The 17,785-nt window shown below is 38.2% G+C and overlaps 1 protein-coding gene across 8 annotated transcripts in view; it reads right to left on the bottom strand.

Moving 5' to 3' along the window:
• Positions 1-17,785, bottom strand: part of acbd5a (acyl-CoA binding domain containing 5a) — an 84,353-nt gene that overhangs the window by 2,823 nt on the left and 63,745 nt on the right. For 6 of the 8 annotated variants that reach the window (XM_060825031.1, XM_060825027.1, XM_060825032.1 and 3 more), the window contains 7 exons: positions 15,824-16,057; positions 12,712-12,818; positions 9,987-10,260; positions 8,654-8,853; positions 6,106-6,156; positions 5,665-5,774; positions 4,442-5,577 (listed from right to left, as the gene is read on the bottom strand). In XM_060825031.1, the coding sequence (XP_060681014.1) occupies positions 5,565-5,577; positions 5,665-5,774; positions 6,106-6,156; positions 8,654-8,853; positions 9,987-10,260; positions 12,712-12,818; positions 15,824-16,057 (989 nt within the window). In that variant the 3' untranslated portion in view covers positions 4,442-5,564. Of the gene's footprint in view, positions 1-4,441; positions 5,578-5,664; positions 5,775-6,105; positions 6,157-8,653; positions 8,854-9,986; positions 10,261-12,711; positions 12,819-15,823; positions 16,058-17,785 lie in introns of those variants that run through there. The other 2 variants (XM_060825028.1, XM_060825029.1) reach the window with 2 other exon arrangements.

Raw genomic sequence — 17,785 nt, 5'->3', positions numbered from 1 at the left:
TATTAAAGATGAACAGAAAGTGCATTCTTGTCAACTCTATCAGACACCTATCAGGTCACCTCTTAACCTTCATTGCTCCAAGACCAGAACAAAAAAATCTGACAAGCGTCAGAATAGAAACTTAAAATCAAATCAAATTATCTGGGGGTGATGAAAGTATTTTTAGGTATTTCAAGGAGGTGGATTTGAGGCTAAAAGGATAGAGGAGAAAAGCAGGAACAAAATATTAAGTTGGATGGTCAGTCGTGATCATAATGAATGGTAGAGCAGGCTTAAAGGGCCAAATGACATACTCCAGGTTACCACATACAATACCTCAATGGCTCCTCCTTATTCTTCTCTATTTCAACTTGCTGTTCCACATCTTACCTCATTGCTCATGTTAGTAGCTTTTCAAAGGCAGAATTTCAATGATATAACTACTTGTACTTTAGTGGCTTCTTCAGTAAATGATTTGACTTGTGAAATCAATCTTTAGATTGTCAGACACTATTTTCTTTGCTCCCATGACATAAGGCACAATAGGCTACTCCTAGCAGATGGCCATTGTGTGAAAGTCTTGAAATTGAGTGACTGTAGGGCATTACAGCAGAGATTATTGGATTGTAATCAGTGTGGGAGTATTGGCAGATTCCTTTACACCTCTTAATGCCTGGAACTAGCCAACAAAAGAATGTAAATACAAACCTAGGATTTTAAAAAAACTCATTTATTAGTTTGCCCATTATTTAGTCTTAACATCTCAAAATTAAAATTTTAATAACAACCATCATTAAGTACTGCAGCTATCATATGTCTTCTCAATCTGATTTTTACTGAGTGATTATATAGTCATTACTGAGACTAGCACTTTTTCAAACGACATACAATATTACAGAATTAATTAATTAAAAAAGCAAATAGTAAGGGATCATTTAGATCCATCAACCTTGAATACCAGCAATGGGTAGAAGGGGAAAAAAACAACAAAATCAGTTGATTTTGGTTGTGGGAAAGTTGCTCAGTTGTGAGAGCGCTTTTCTGGGTATAGAAAAAGGATCCAGGCAGGACTTTACAATTAGTCCTGAGGAGTTGCTGAACAAAGAAACCTTGGAGTGCAGGTTTGTATTTTCTTGAAAGTGGAGTCTCATGTAGATAGGATAGTGAAGCAGGCATTTAATACACATTCCTTTATTGGTCAGAGCATTGAGTATAGGAATTGGGAGGTCATGTTGCAGCTGTACAGGACATGGGGTAGGCCACTTGCATGCAATTCTAATCTCCCTGTTATAGGAAGGATCTGAAACTTGAAGGGCTCAGAAAATATTTAAAGAATGTTGCCAGGGTTGGAGAGTTATTGGTAGAGGGAGAGGCTGAATAGGCTGGGGCTGTTTTTCCTGGAGCATCAGAGGCTGAGCGGTGACCTTATAGAGGTCTAGAAAATCATGAAGGCATGGATAGGGTAAATAGACAAGGTCTTTTCTCTGGGATGGGAGAGTCTAAACCTAATGGGCATAGGTTTAAGGTAAGGAGAAAGATTTAAAAGGGATCTAAGAGGCAACTTTTTCAGGCAGTGGGTGATACGTGTATGGAATGAGCTGCCAGTGGAGTGGTGGAGGCTGCTAGAACTGCAACATTTAAGAGGAATCTGGATGGGTATATGAAGGGTATCTGGTATGATGGGTATATACTGTGCCTAAAAAGCTGGGAAAAGAACAAGAAAAGAAAAGCCATTTGTGTGCTCTCCTAGCCAATATCTGACATGAAAGTAGATTCCACATTAAAAACTGCAGATTAGTGCCAGTTTAACTGATAACAAACTAATCTGGACTTTGTCTCAATAGTTGATTCAGGACAAAGCTTTGCTCGAGTCTGTTCATGCCTTAAACAGGTTCCAAGCCTCCCAAAAACTCACGTAATTAAACCTATGTAATAACAAGTCCACGAGCAATACAATTATGCTACTGTCTCCAAATTTAAGTTTTGCATTTTTTTTTAAGCACTGCAGCTTGAATTAGTCCCAGAACTCTATATGTAGCCTGATCAGAGCAAATTACAATTCCAAAAATAGCCTCAGGGAGAGGGATGTGAACTAATTCATCCAGAGCTAGTAATCTATTTCACATACTGTTATGTTTTTTGCATAGTGATCAAGGAATCAAATAATATTAATCACACTGAATATTCCTATTAGCTACAACTATATATATTAGGAACAATGAGAATTTCTATAACTTCTATAACCAGGCCCAGGATTCTCAATCAAGGTTCTGTAGACAGAATTTGTAGGTAGAAACAGGTATCTGATCTCAAAGTTTGATGCACTGGGGTGAATCAACTTTTTTTAACATTGGTTGAGGATAAACATCCTTGGCACCATCTTTAAAAGGCTGTTGTGCATATGAATAAGCCCTGTTAATCCAATGCTCTCCTGCATAGTTCCTAACATTTGCCCCACAGATGACAGAGAAAGATAAATTAGTTCCTCACTTTGAGGACAGGGACCCAGGAGTGCTGCTGGATCAGGTGATGCAGAGGCAGGGAAAGTCTTTCCTCTAGGACTAGGCAGCGGAGATCACAACATCAAGCCATGCCAGCTGAGTCCTAGGTTGTCACCTGGATCAGTATGTCTCAGATGTTTGGAGAAATGTACAGTAGTGTAGGGAGAACGTTCTTCACTCTATTAGCATTAAGTGTCAACATCCTCTCTGAAGCGCCTCACTCACTTATGCCCGTACGCACCCTCCACCATAGCTCATGTTCTACATCTCTTACTATTGATTGCAATATCTTCCCTCACTCACTGACAGCCACCCAAAGCCCTGACACCATGAACCTTGTGTGCCCTTAACTGCCTATTCACTCATTCAGAACATCTCCCAACTTGCACCAAAAAGTGAAAGCTATGCCACCTGCTTTCATTTCTCTCATTCCAACAGGAAAATAGCCCACAATAGGGCAAAAAGAGTCAAGATGGGTGGTGGCCCAACATTGAACTCCTCACCCCTAATGAAGAAAGAGTCTTGACGCTGTCTGGCCTGAGTACAAATGGAGTTCTGGGCTGACTGAGTGCTCAAGCCCCTGGATTAGAGAGGTATCAGAGGCTGCCTTTGACTTACAATGCTGGCTAAAAAGCTCTCTCCCTTGATTTGACTCAGGACTGCTGACAACGATGACGAGACTGCTGGCTTTGTGTCTGTGCTAAACAGCATGATAACATTGTTTTTACCTATGACTGCAGATGCTGGAAACCAGATTCTGGATCAGTGGTGCTGGAAGAGCACAGCAGTTCAGGCAGCATCCAACGAGCAGCGAAATCGACGTTTCGGGCAAAGGCCCTTCATCAGGATGCTGCCTGAACTGCTGTGCTCTTCCAGCACCACCTGATCCAGAGCATGATAACATAGCAGTACTGAGAGGAATGTGATATCCCTGGCTGAGGAGCAAGGCAGGAATATGGTGGTAAGTATCCAAGTAGGTTCAAAGTGAGTGAGCACCAAGAGAACTACTCAGAGATACAATCTGGTCCAATCCGTGAGCTGGTTTCCTGTCCCAAAGGCAAAGGGCAAAGCTAGACTTCTACAACAAAAGCTGTTGTTGCCCCCAGAGGCATTGGAGTGCAGAAGCATACTGTAAGTGAATTGGAAATATGTTATGAAGGTTTTTAAAAGGTTGGCACATGTCAGATACTAATATCAATAGACCTAGAGCTTGTGTGGCCTGCACCAATGGTCTCTGGTGTCTAACATGAAGGTCCTTCAGGGCAAGAGGTGAGCTGAAGTCACTTGGTAACCACTTTGACTTCCGTGGCGAGAATTCTTGGCATCTAGTTCACTTGTGGAAGATGGCAGATGGCAGATACAAAGTTACATATTAATGAGGCAAGATGAGCTATCAATAAGGTGGTTAATGTTAAGTAATCTCTCTTCATTCCATTGCTTAGCAAGAATCTCACTTCAAAACCTAGCACTTATTTAAAGGATGCAGCAAGTTGTTCCCAATATCAAGACCGATTTCACTACACAGGATTCTACCAATTTCACACCATAGGTGATGTCACTCATGTCCTGACAACATTCAGTCCATGTTTTGATTATAGATACAAACATACATCCATAAATAATAATATTAGTTGTGCTCTCTTAATTTTGATTTTTTAAAAAAAATCAGTACAAATATACACAGAACCTCCAAAAAAGTTTATTTGTGGCTCACATGATAAAAATATATTATTGTCTTTCAAGCTTGAAGTTATATTCTGCGAATTATTTTCATGCTTACGATATTTTTTTTGAATAGGAGCCCAGAACTCCATTTGTAAAACTGATTATAACAATGATGTGCTTTGATAAATGGGATCCTTAATTTAAAATTAATATTAAATTGCTATTAGATAACCTTGAGACATATTTTCCTCAATTTGTAATTTTATTACAATGTAATTGAAAAAATATTGCACTTATTTTGTACAGTCTAATTTGTACAACTATTAACAGCATTGATAGGAGTAGACTTCACAGTGTAATTATATATAAATAAAGTTACATGCAGAGAAAGGATATGTAAAAGCTGTATCTAATGGATGAGTCTCAGTACATTAGTGTCGGGTTATATAATCTCAATTTTACCAGATACATCAAAAGTGCTGGAGATAAAGCAAATTCTATGTCCATGTCCACCATACATGGCTTTTTGCTAAACAATAAACTGCATAAAAGAAAAAAATCCATCTATTGGCCATTCCAAAGGAAATTATCAATGGGTTAAAAGCATTCTGTTCAACTGCAAAAATCCAGGGGTCGATATTATTTGTTCAGTAGCTGTAATGTGCACGTAAAATCTATTTTATATCCTTTGAGTTACTGACCATATGACGGAAAGTATTACCAAATTGCTTCTAAAATTTTTTTTTAGTGCAGTCACTATTTGCTGACAAACTCAACAGCCAATGTACACAGTAGGATCCCACAAAGAGCAACTGAGCAGATGACCAGATAATCTATTTTAGTAGTATTGGGTGAGTGGGAATGTTGGTCAGGGCATCAGAATTCGTTGCTGTTCACAAGGTCTTACTGTACAATGCTAGCAAGGGATTTGTTCAAAGTATATTAAGATGCAACTTTTCAATTGAATTATTTCTAGCTAAAACACTAGAAATTAAGCATTTTAAGTATTTTTAACATGCAGATTTTCCCCAGTTTCTTTCCAAAATCAATTTTAGCTATATTACAAGCAGCTAAAGCGACTTGCATTCAGTTAGATACAGCATTTACTACTAAGATGATAGTGCAGTGTTTGTTCCATAAATTTAAAATGAAAACAAAATCAGGCCATATAATTTAAAGACGATTGTTACACTAATCTAAAATTAACTAATGCTATTTGGTTCAAGTATCTGCTATATTGTAGCATTTAGTGATGTACAGTGTGCAGGATGATTTTAAAGCAAAATGCACATCATTGGACTATGTTAAGGTAAAACACCACTAAATGAATAAATCCAAATGATCATGTCAGGCCTTTCATGCTCTCCAATTTTCTAAGTTTGCAGACTTCAGAGTGCCTTTGTAATTCCAGGTGGATACCTAGTTCAGTTTTCTGAAATTTGAGACAGGAGATAAAAAAATCATTCTACTTGCACTCATTTTGAATGAGTAGAAACTAAAAGAAGGTATTCAAAGTTACCTCTTCTTCCTTTGAAAATACATATACACAAACAGCTGGAGGACAACAGGCCAAAGAATTGCGAATGCAATAGTTCGGCCAGACACATCAAAAGGCCACCAGGACGATGTCTGGATGATGAAAGCAAACAAAAAAAAACCACCAAACATAATCTTTCGTTATTAAAAATCTGATATTTCTCAAACAGAAATAAAATCTTATGCACAATAACAAACTTTACAAGAACCAATATGGCAAAGTGGATTGCTAAACTGCATTAATAAAAACTATAAAGTTATTAAATGAAATTACCACCATGAAGAATCATTAAGGTTATTATTTCTGGAAGTATCTTTATTAGAAAATGGAACACTGCAGATCAAGTTTTAAAAACCTAACCATGTTTCCTCAAAGCATTTACAATTGATTATTTTAATATACAATGATGAAAAAAGTATTTACCTTATCACCTGCAGTATGTTTAAGCTTTGAATGGGCATCTTCAGACTTCACCTGAGAAGAAGGAAAGAAAATAAATGTTAAGCCTTTCTTAATAAATAAAAGGTATCCCAAGGTTGTGAGGGAAATCAGAAAAAAGCTTTGCAAAGTTATCTTTTGTGAAATTTCAATTATTGATACAATACCACATCAAACTAAGTAAACATAAATTGGTATGACTAGGTGAATGGGGAAAACTGGAATATTGAGTTCAATATAAACAAGTGAATCAAAAAAGCATAGATCAGGGTACTTTTTAAGATAGTGAGATGTTGAGTACAGTAGGTGTCTAAAGAGACTTTAGGGTTCAATTCATAGATCATGAAAATGTCACCAACAGGTGTAAAAATAACCAAGAAAGTTAATGGGATGCTGGCCTTAATGAAGACTGAAGTATAAGAATACAGAAGTTATGCTGCAGTTATACAAAACCCTGGTTAAACTCCACTTAAAGTGCTGAGGCAGATCTGGATTTAACACCTTAGAAGGTGTTGGAGGGAGTACAATGTAGATTTATAAGAATAATACCTATACTTCGGGGTTAAGTTTTGGGGACAGATTCTACCAATTAGGCCTGTTTCCTCTAGAATTTAGAAGGTTAAGGAGTAATTTGACTGAAATCTTTAAGATAATAACCTGAAAAAACAGGTTTCCACTGGTTGGGGACTCTAGAACTAGTCTGAGACATAATCTGAGAATTGGGGTCAGACCATTCAGGAGAGCTGTGAGGAAGCAGTTCTACTCACAAACAGTGATAGAGGCTTGCAATGCTCTTCCACAAACAGCATTGGATGTGGAATTAGTTGTTAATTATTTCAACAATTAATCTCAGATAGACTACTGATTCAGAGAACCAGGTAATGTTCTAGGGACGAGGATTCAAATTTCACCATGACATTAGGGAATTTGAATTCATTGAAAATATGGAATTGAAAGTCTAAAGATGATCATGAAATTATTGCCAATTGTTGGAAAAATCCATTTGGTTCATTTACGTCCTTTAGGTAAAGAAATCGCTATCCTTACCTGGACTGCCCTACACATGACTTCAGACTGACAGCAATGTGATTAACTCTCAAATGCTTTCTGGGCAATTAGGAGTGGGCAATGAATGCTGGCTGAGCCAGTGACACCCACATCCTCTGAATGAAAAAAAAGCCAAAGGTAGGTTATGGAGTAGCCATGATCTCATCGAATGGCATACTCCTGTTTCTTTCTTCCTATGAGTGTTCATCTTGAGACATTCCTAAAGTTAACAATTAACAATAGTGCAATGATTATCTTCAACAAGAGAGATCCCAATCTAATTGTCCCTTGACATTCAGTGTTTTACTATCAGTAAAACCCCAAGAATGTTGGTAGTGGGGAATATCATTGAAAGAAATTTATATAAACTAACCATATAAATCCATATAAATACCGGAAGAAACATCAAAGAAGCGCTTCGCAGGAGGCTCCAAAGCGCTGATGATGTCGCCTAGCCAGGGGACGAAACGATTGCAACAAAAACTTCCAGCTCGGCGAACAGAACCACAACAACGAGCACCCGAGCTACAAATCTTCGCACAAATACAGTGGTTATAAGAATAGGTCATAGGCTAGGAATACTGTAGTAAATAACTCACCTCCTGACTCCTCAAAGCCTGCCCATGATCTACAAGGCTCAGGAATGTGAAGGAATACATCCCACTAGCCTAGATGGGTGCAGCTTCAACAACACTAAAGAAACTGAACACTATCCAGGACAAAACAGCCACAAGATTAGACCGTATTCACAAACATTCATTCCCTCCACCTGTGACAATGGGTAGCAACTATGTGTGCCATTTACAAGTTGCATTGCAGAAATTCACGAAGGCACCTTACACTGTACTGTCCAAAACCACAACTACTTTTACTGAGAAGGACAGGGGCAGCACTTATATAGGATCACTACCACCTGTGAGATCCCCTTAAAGCCACTCACGATCAAGACTTGGAAATATACTGCTGTTCCTTCACAGTTAATAGGTCTAACTCCCTCCCCATTGACATGGAGAGTCTAGCTGCAGCAAGTGGACTGCTTGATTTCAAGAGGGTAGGTCATCGCCACCTTTTCTAAGGCAACTAGGAATGGGCAACAAATGGTGGTCCAATCAGTGGCCCCCATATCCATGAGTTAATTTTTAAAAAAATCTTCTTTACACATTTCCAACTCTAAAGAAGCAACACTCATTGACTGATATCTCCTTCCTTCATAAATACCATTGTGTAATTGTAAGTTAGCTATTTTCTCTCTTTTCTGGAGAAACATTGTACACGTTTTACTGATGGCCTAATTATTACTCTGAATACAGCTTTAGTGAAGGTCTAAATTTTACTCCCATTACTTAATTCCCACAATACAGCACTGTGATTACCATTGATCTGTGCAATGGAATCCTGCATATAGAAACTATAAGCATGAACAGGTAGTGCATGATATCATAAAATATGTAGAGATAAAATCATTTTCTTTCTTATTAGCTTTTACCTGAGAAGCAGTCACTGCCTCCAACATATGAAGTCGCTCCAACACACTCTGCATGTCTTCCTGGAGTCTAAGTAGTGCTACTGCAATCTGTTCATTCACACTGGCTTTTTGCAGCCTCTCTGAGCCCCTTCGTTCCCCATTACCACCATTACCCAACTGTGAGACCTGAAAACCATCCCCTGATTGCTGCATCCTATTACCTACAAGATAAACAGGGAAACAATTAAAATAACATATATGCTGGCAAAAACACAAGGCTAACGTATGAACTATTCAAAGCCACTGGTTACAAATACTTCAGTGCTCTATGAAATTCAATAGCAAAGACATTAAGCATCATGTGGATTAAGCAGTTACACAATAGATAACATCAACATTATGGAGAACTACTAGAAGATGAATTGTGATTTGTTATAGTCCTGTTGGCCAGTAGAAACAGAGATAATAACTGTAAAAAAATGAATGGAGGTAGGTAAAGAGAAATCTATTAACAGATGTTGAAAAAATGTGGGATTCTCTGTCACAAAAAACAGTTGAAGTTCAAAACATAAATCATTTCAAACAGGGACATGGCAAGGACAAAGTGAGATTACATTACACAACACAATTGGAGTAATACAGTAGTGAACTTATTAAAAAAAGAATGAATCTTTGGATGCGATTGCTGCTAGCAACACTGCCATTTATTGCTTATTTCTAGCAGGCTGCCTTCTTGAAGTGCTTCAGTCATTGAAGTCAAAATGTTTCTACTATCCTTCCTAAGCTCAGAGTTTCAAGGTTTTAGCCCCAGAACAATGAAGGACAACTTGGCATCACTACAAATTTACTGGCCTTGACCTTCTAAGTGGTGAAGGACATTGTTTTGTAGAAGAGGTGCACTTGAAACAATTATACTTTCAAAGCCACTGTCCAAAGGTTCTATATAAATGAACGCTGTTGAGTTCAACTTTTCCTATTGTTTTAGCTGCAACATAGCATGAATGTCATAGCAATGCATATAATGGAAATGCAAAGTGTTCTGAGCAATGTTTAGAATCAAGAGCTCCATATACCTTTGTCAACAGGAACAGAGGTTCTACATATTTTCTTCTTTTTACTTTTGATTTCCCTACAGTACTCGCTCATCAACTACAGATTACCAAGGGGCTCCTTGGAGTGGGTCTTCAATCTTCCACAGAAGGAAATTGTGCAAGACAAGGTTGAGCACAAATGAAAGGAGAAAGAAAATAAGTTGCAAAATAAAACCCACAAAATTTCTCAAGAAAACTATTCCTTGGGACATATTTGTAGGGAAAATACCTCAAATAAAGACCTTTTCCAGTCAAAAACATACCTCGCCCCCTCCTGGGTCCATGAAACTCCATTCTTTTGCTGCTTATCTTCTCTTTGTGAGAGCCACTTCCACCTGGTTTTGCATCTTCACCACCACGAGTAACACCACCTTCTCCCAAATCCTGTACCTTCATTGTTCCAGGATTCCCAAGGTATTTTAGGGAATGTTTCAACTCTGTTCTCGAACTATTTGGGAATAGCTGCCAGTGATCAAATTCTGAGATGATCAGAGAACTGTTAAAATTCTCTCTCCCTGAGTTGCCAGTTCCTGAAATCTACAAGAATGAAATAACTTGTTTACAGTACTTAAAAATATCAAATGTTTACTTGGGCAATAGTCATGTCTGTATATTTAAGTTAATTTACACTGTAACCCAAGAAAAAATGTTTTTGGGTCCCATTCAATTATTAGCACCATGTTATTTACATAAGTGAATAGTTAATCACGGATGACAATTTGAAGTAATTTACAAACATGCAAACAGAGATTTGCTAAAAGAGGTTTCTGCTATGTGATGGTTGAAGACAGGTGTATTAGGCAGTGGCAGCTAGGAGAGGAAAAAGACAGTTGTAGTGTTAGTAATACAGGGGATATCTGCCATATCAACAAAACTATTTTATATAGCTCTGTTTCTCAAGTTTATGCTTACATGATATCACTATGAATCATCAATCTCAAAATAATCCTCAGAATAATTATCACAAGGGAGAAAATCTTCAAAAGGCATGCAGGTTAGAACCATAAAATCCCCAAGTGTGGGAAAAGGTAGTTTTGCCCATGATGTTTGCATCAACCAACCAAAGAGCATCCCACCCGGACCCACCCTATCCCTGTAATCCTGCAGTTACCATGGTTAGCTCATCTAGCATGTATATCTCGAGTTACTATGGACAGTTTAGCATGACCAATTCACCTAACCTACACATTTTTGGACTGTGCCGGAACACCCGGTGGAAACACACAGACATGGCAACAAAGTGCAAACTCCACAGTCACAGAAGGCTGAAATTGAACGAGTCTCCAGTGTCACTGTGCCACCCTAGGTTAGGTAGACGACCCGTGGTCTCCATGGATGTGCAGGTCTAGGTGGATAAGCCCAGGTAACTGCAGAGTTATCAGAATAAGTTGGGGCGGGGGGGTGGAAAGAGTGCTGTTTGGAGGTTGATGCAGATTCAAATGGGCTGAAAAGCTTCTTTCTGCATTGTAGCGATTCAACAATTCTATGAAGTCAAAGTCTCAAATATCTTGAAGGGCGACTCAGTGGCTAGGGCAATATAGTGGCTCAGTGGTTAGCACTGCTGCCTCACAGCACCAGGGTCCCAGGTTTGATTCCAGCCTCGGGTGACTGTCTGTGTAGAGTTTGCACATTCTCCCCATGTCTGCCTGGGTTTCCTCCGGTGCTCCAGTTTCCTCCCACAGTCCAAAGATGTGCAGGTCAGGTGAATTGGCCATGCTAAATTGCCCATAGCGTTAGGTGCATTAATCAGAGGAAAATGGGTCTGGGTGGGTTACTCTTCAGAGGGTCGGTGTGGACTTGTTGGGCCGAAGGGCCTGTTTCCACACTGAAGGGAATCTACTCTAATCTATTTTGAAAAGTAATGCATTCCTACAAAACTATAATTTTGGTATTTCACATTAAACACTAATTGCGAAGGGAAGATTAAAGAGTGCTTTTTTTGAATGAAAACCTCTCATGTCATATTGACGTCCGTCAGATTTTTAAAATGTAGATATCTCCTGCTCAGAGACAGTTTGGTGCTAGTCAATGAAATACTTTCACTTTGTGCATTCACTGTCACCTCCCATTGCTTTAGTTCAAAAATACCTCAGTCTCAATTCCACAACACTTTACAGTGATAGTCTAATTTTCGATTCACTTTATGAAATCAGTCATCCTTTTATTATAAATACAGCTTTTTATTTCACAAAACGAACAGAAATTGAGCAATTTACAATCATAGATTCCAGGAGCAATACTAAAAACAAATAAATTATCAATTTAATGACAGTTGTGTAATTAAATAACTGTATCAAAACGTAATTCATATTCTATCAGTGTGGTCAGTTCTTGTACTTATTGCACCATCCAGATTCCCAAAATATTTACTGCAGATACAGGTAGCGAGTGAGAAATTAAAACAGGTATATTGTAAATATGTGGAGTTTGATGAGTGTAAGAAAATCTAGAAGAAATCTGTTCACCCCCAAAAATGCTGATCTAAAGCAATTAATACATTATCTTCTTTAAAAGTTGTCAGAAAATGTCTGCCTATGAAGTCTAAAAGGGCTAATATAAAAATACTTGAAATATTTTATAGATCTGCTCCAATTGCAGAGCTGTTCCTCTATATATAATTGCTTTTATCGAATGGAAAGACAGGCCCAAGTGGACAATGGATATTTACCTATGCAATGGAAAATTACCCAGCTCTGATGAAGAGACATCTAGACTCAAAACATTAGTTTGCGGTCTTTCCATGGATGATGCCTGACCTGCTGTGATTTCCAGCATTCTTTGTTTTTAATATAGATTTTAGCATTTGCACGGATTTGCTCTTCCTTCAGGTAACTACCTATACCTTATTACTCCAACTATAAAAGGGACTGATGGGAACAGCTCAACAATATTTATTATTTCATCTTATCCTCATCAAAATTCATGAAATTTTATACAATCACATGGCTTTCACTCTTGCTGAGTGCAGTTCTTGACATCAGCACTTACCTCTTCAACTCCCAGCTGTTCCATTGAATCACAATATACTTCACTGTCTGAATCGCTTGTGATGTGCTGAATTCCTGGAAATTCACCAACCTGGTTTTCCACTCCATCTGTAGAAATGGGAGAACAAATAAAATCAACGATAAACAGTTGTAAAGGAAAACGTTAATGCCATATTGAGAGCAGAGGTTTATCAAAATGAGAGAGAACCTTTACTGAACATTACCAAAGAAAAATGTCTCATACAAGAGTGTTAGAAATTTAAAATTATTAATGCAAACTACTTGGTTAGTTAATTCTCAAAGCAGACATAGCACTAGATCTGTTAAAAATTGCTTGCATTCCTCTTTGAAATTTAAAAAAAAACATTAATCAGATCGGTGTAACTTGACAACATGGGAAAGAGATTTGACAGTGGTTTTCTTTTCATAAGAATTTAAGATTAAGTTCAGGAACATGTAGGGATGGTGCTAATCCCTGCAGATTTTTAATCTCTAGTTAAGGAAGAATGAAAAAGAGGAACCAGAGTACATCAATGGTAAAGGAAAAGGCTACAACTAAGGAAGTTGTGCTGTTTCTCTGTCAAATTGATAATGGCACTTAAGATGAAAGTTTAGAACAGATAAACATAGATAATGTAGTTACAAATAAAGTGCTGTAACTTCATAAGTTCAAAATTTTTTAAAATTCAAGTTCAATCACCTGTATTTTGTTTTTCGTAAGCAACAAAATAACTGATGCAAAATAAATCATAATATGTGGTGTGATGGATGATAATATGTTAATGGGATGGGGGTTGGGGATGGATAGTGTGTTGGTTTGGCGCTGGTGGTGGTGGGGGGGGGGGGGGGGGGGGAAGAGAGAAGCGGTGGTGGATCTTTGCATGAAAGATCTTATGATACTCTTCAGCGAGTGTGGAGATAATGGAAGCTTAGAGGAAAAGTAAAGTTAAAATGTCTAAGAGAAGCGAAAGAGGTGTCTGTTGGTGGTGTAATTATCATCACTGGACTAGTAACCCAGAACCCCAGGTTAATGTTTTGGGGAGTTGGATTCGAATCCACCATTGCAAAACCTGGAATAAAAAGTTAGCCCAATGGTGATCATTGTCGGTTATCGTTAAAAAAACTCTAGCTAGTCCACTAATATCCCTTAAGGAAAGGGATCTGCTCTCCTTACTGCAAATCCAGGCCACAGCAATGTGGTTGACTCTTAACTTGCCTTAACTGGCAATTAGAAATGGAAAATAAACACTGGCCTAGCCAGAAAAGCCCACATGCCACGGAATAATAAAAATAACTAATCACAGAGTACATAAATAATGGTATACTAATGGTATGATGAGGTTACATTCCAAGGCGAACCTTTTATTTAAGTGAATTACACAGCAAGTGAATAAACAAGTGGTTTTAACAACTAAAAAGGGAGCGAATTGGCATGAACTTCAAAAAATTTTACATGCAAAAGGTTGACTTTTCGAAATAAGAACAGGATCCATCAGTTGACTACGATTGGACCCCAACAATATTTCCTTTTTTTACATATTAGAATATACAAAAACAATTGCTAAAATTGTGATTTACTGGGTCAGTGTCACTGTTTAGGAAACAGAAAACGTATGTGATGGAAGATGTATAACTTGTATTTTTTTTATCAATTTTGGAATTTGATTATCAAAATAGAGGGAGATGGGTGATGTTTACTTCTACGGAGGTTTTGTTTTAATTTTATTTAAAAAAGGTCAGAGAGTCCTTCCAGAACAGTGCTTAAACCCAGCACTTGCCAATACTGTGGACCCCTGTGGTTTTAAGGTTTCATGCTATTGGATTTATGAAAGGTAAGGTAAACATTTAAAAGATAGCTGGCTTTGTTTTCAGTTCAGAAGATTCTAGCAATAAGGAAGTTTCTAAAATTCAGTTTAGAAAATACCAGAAACAAAAATAGAAATTGCTGGCTAAACCCAGCAGGTCTGGCAATTTCGGTGGAGAGAAGGTGGAGTAAGTTTTACCAGCAAATTCTGTTTTTATTTCTGTTTCTGATTCCTAACATCCACAGTTCTGTTTCTGTTTAGAAAAAAAAACAGAAGAATTGAGTTCATAAGCAAGCCGAGTTTCTCTACTCGAAGGCATTCAGGAACTAGTAACCTCAGTCAAATGGTTTAGTTTGTTGAACAGCTTGGTTGTAAATCTGCGCATAATTAGAAGAGAAAGTTTAGGCTCTCTTATCTGAGAGAAGTTCATGTTAGAAGGCTTGTAAAGGACTAACTGAATTGTCTCCACTGTCCACGATAAAGAAGCTGTAACGAGTTAGTCAAACAGAAATGTCAAGAGTTGAATTAGGATATGGTTTCTCAGGGCTGGAGTCTTTATACGTGATAGTACTAGGAAACAGGTTACATTAACCTTTTTTTAAAAACCACAATAGAATCAAGATTATTTTAATTGCTACTATCTATAAATAATTTTGTGTTATAAACATTAGCTCTATTATTAAAGAGAATATGTACCCTTGCATCAATATGCTTCAATGACTAATCAGGTTAATTAACTAATGAAAAGAAAAAGTAGCATATAATCTATCAAACTGTCTCATTCTGGGATCTAGTATCAGCTGGGTTCATCATTCACACATGTTGAGAAATTCAACGTAACAATGTTAAACAAGTACATTTTAGCTCTAAGCATATATGTAGGTTAAGTGAAGAACTGCTATTAGTTTGAACCTTGTTTACCTAGAAGCACGTTGCATGATGGAGATAAAAATTATGGATTTATTTTGGAATTTCACAGAAGTTTGGCAATTTCATAACTGAGATTGTATTGTGCCTGGAGAAATAAGGTAACTAGAAAACTAAAGTGATTCTGTGATTCTTCCTTTACCAATCACATTCGGCAATTATTAGTTGTAAGAGCAAAAACATGTTATGCAAACACAAATGGAGATCAAAAACATAACATTTTCTGTCAATTTCATAATAAACTGGGGTAAATGGCAAACAGTAAGACAAATGAGTGGTTAATGAAATGAAAAAAGGTTGCAGTTATAGATATTATTTCATGGAAGCTTTTAAATCAGAGTTTCAGAATGTTCTTGAGACTGTAGTTATTGCAAGTCATACCAATTTTGCCGTTGATATCAGGCGGCTGTATGGTTTGAGCCTTTGCTTTGTTTTCCTCCTCCTGGTCCTCTGCATTCAGTACTGACATAGGGTTTGGACCATCACTGACAGCACAGGGATTTTCTACCTCACCAATAGTGTCCTGGGAAAGTTGGCATCCTGGTTTCACACCTTCCAATTTCACATCTGCCGGTTTCTGGGTTATGTCCTTCGGTTTCAATATTTCATCTTCTTCTGGAGGAAAACACATGAGAACAGGTCAATACTTATTCAAATTAATGAAAAAAAAACATTTCTTTCGACAATAAAATATAGTTAAAAGCAGATAACAGCTCCAGATTATGTGCTACTTCCCCACAGCAATAATTCCACAAAAAGCTAAAGCTTTTGTTTGTGAGAGCAGCAATATCCTATCCAATGCTGTGTTAAAAAGAAACTGCTAGTATAATTCAAATATGGCATGACAAAAGTTTTGTGACAAAAGTAAATCTAGCAAACTTGCAAGTTTGGAAGTTAAAAATTTATTGCTTTTCTGTCAGCTTTGTAGTAACTGAATAAACACCAGACTGAAATGAACAAAGCAATCACGGACACGAACAGTAAATTTTCTTGGGCTTTAGGGGAAATCAAAGGAGATGGGGATCGAGCAGGAAAGTAGGAGTTAAGACAGTTGAAATCAAAGACAAACCAACATACCAATATTTGTAGCCTAATGTGGTCAACTCATTCAAATAGATTCTGGGTCCCAAAAAACAAAAAAATAAAATCACTGCAACCTGCAAGGCTATGGGCCAGGTATTGCGAAGTGTGATGAGAATGGGCAGCTGGTTTATTCAGCCAACACAGAAATGACAGATAAATCGCTTTGCTGTACTTAATTTTTCTACAATTCTACATTTTCCATCCGATGATCTTATTGACTGGCAGAGTGGGGGCATTATATCAGGTCCAGTGGAGTTCAGGTGGTAACTGGGTGGAGCTGGTCCAAATTAGGGATAGATTAGATTAGATTAGATCACTTACAGTGTGGAAACAGGCCCTTCGGCCCAACAAGTCCACACTGACCCGCCGAAGCGCAACCCACCCATACCCCTACATTTACCCCTTACCTAATACTACGGGTAATTTAGCATGGCCAATTCACCTGACCCGCACATCTTTGGACTGTGGGAGGAAACCGGAGCACCCGGAGGAAACCCACGCAGACACGGGGAGAACGTACAAACTCCACACAGTCAGTTGCCTGAGGCGGGAATTGAACCCGGGTCTCTGGCGCTGTGAGGCAGCAGTGCTAACCACTGTGCCACCGTGCCGTCTTCAGATAGCTTGATCTGAAGTGAGGGGTGGGGTCGATATAGAGTAGGGGCGATGGCTAGTGGTAGGATTGATATGTCAAGCAGGGGAGGGAGAAGGTACAGGGTAGGTTAAGGATGGGTAGCTTGGTTGGTTCTGGCAGCAGGTGAAGTAGCTCTAGGGAGGGGTCATTGTCAGGTCTGGTGGCAGGGCAGGGATGTTCAGTCCTAAGGGGTGTTCTTGGTTCCTGGGCACAGAGGGGAAGGATGTGTTGGGTCCGGAATGTCAGTGTCTGGTTGCAGGGACATAGTGTTCTGGGTTGAGAGAGGGTATAGTGTTGGCTTCTTGGGAACATATAGTTGGGAACGTGGGAGATAAGTTGACATAGAAGTTTAATAGTTACTCCCAGGTTAGACTAGATTTTTTTTTAAAGAGTTTAACCTTTTATAACTAAATGTTTACTTAACTCCAGCAGAATCTTCAGAATTAAATGCATGCTCTCAGAGTTCCAAGCAGGAAAAAAAACCCTGATATTTAATTTCTCAAATAGTTCTTTTGAAGCCTGCTATGGAGATGTCACAGGGTTACTACACAGAACTTTAATCCACTATTCAAGAACAAAGTGACCATCTGAAAATCTAGGTCATGATGTTTCAATAAATCCATTTC

The sequence above is a fragment of the Hemiscyllium ocellatum genome, chromosome 5 (assembly GCF_020745735.1).
Source record: "Hemiscyllium ocellatum isolate sHemOce1 chromosome 5, sHemOce1.pat.X.cur, whole genome shotgun sequence".
Classification (NCBI taxonomy): domain Eukaryota; kingdom Metazoa; phylum Chordata; class Chondrichthyes; order Orectolobiformes; family Hemiscylliidae; genus Hemiscyllium; species Hemiscyllium ocellatum.
Note: the sequence above shows the minus strand (reverse complement) of the source record. Positions and strands in the feature narration are given on the sequence as shown.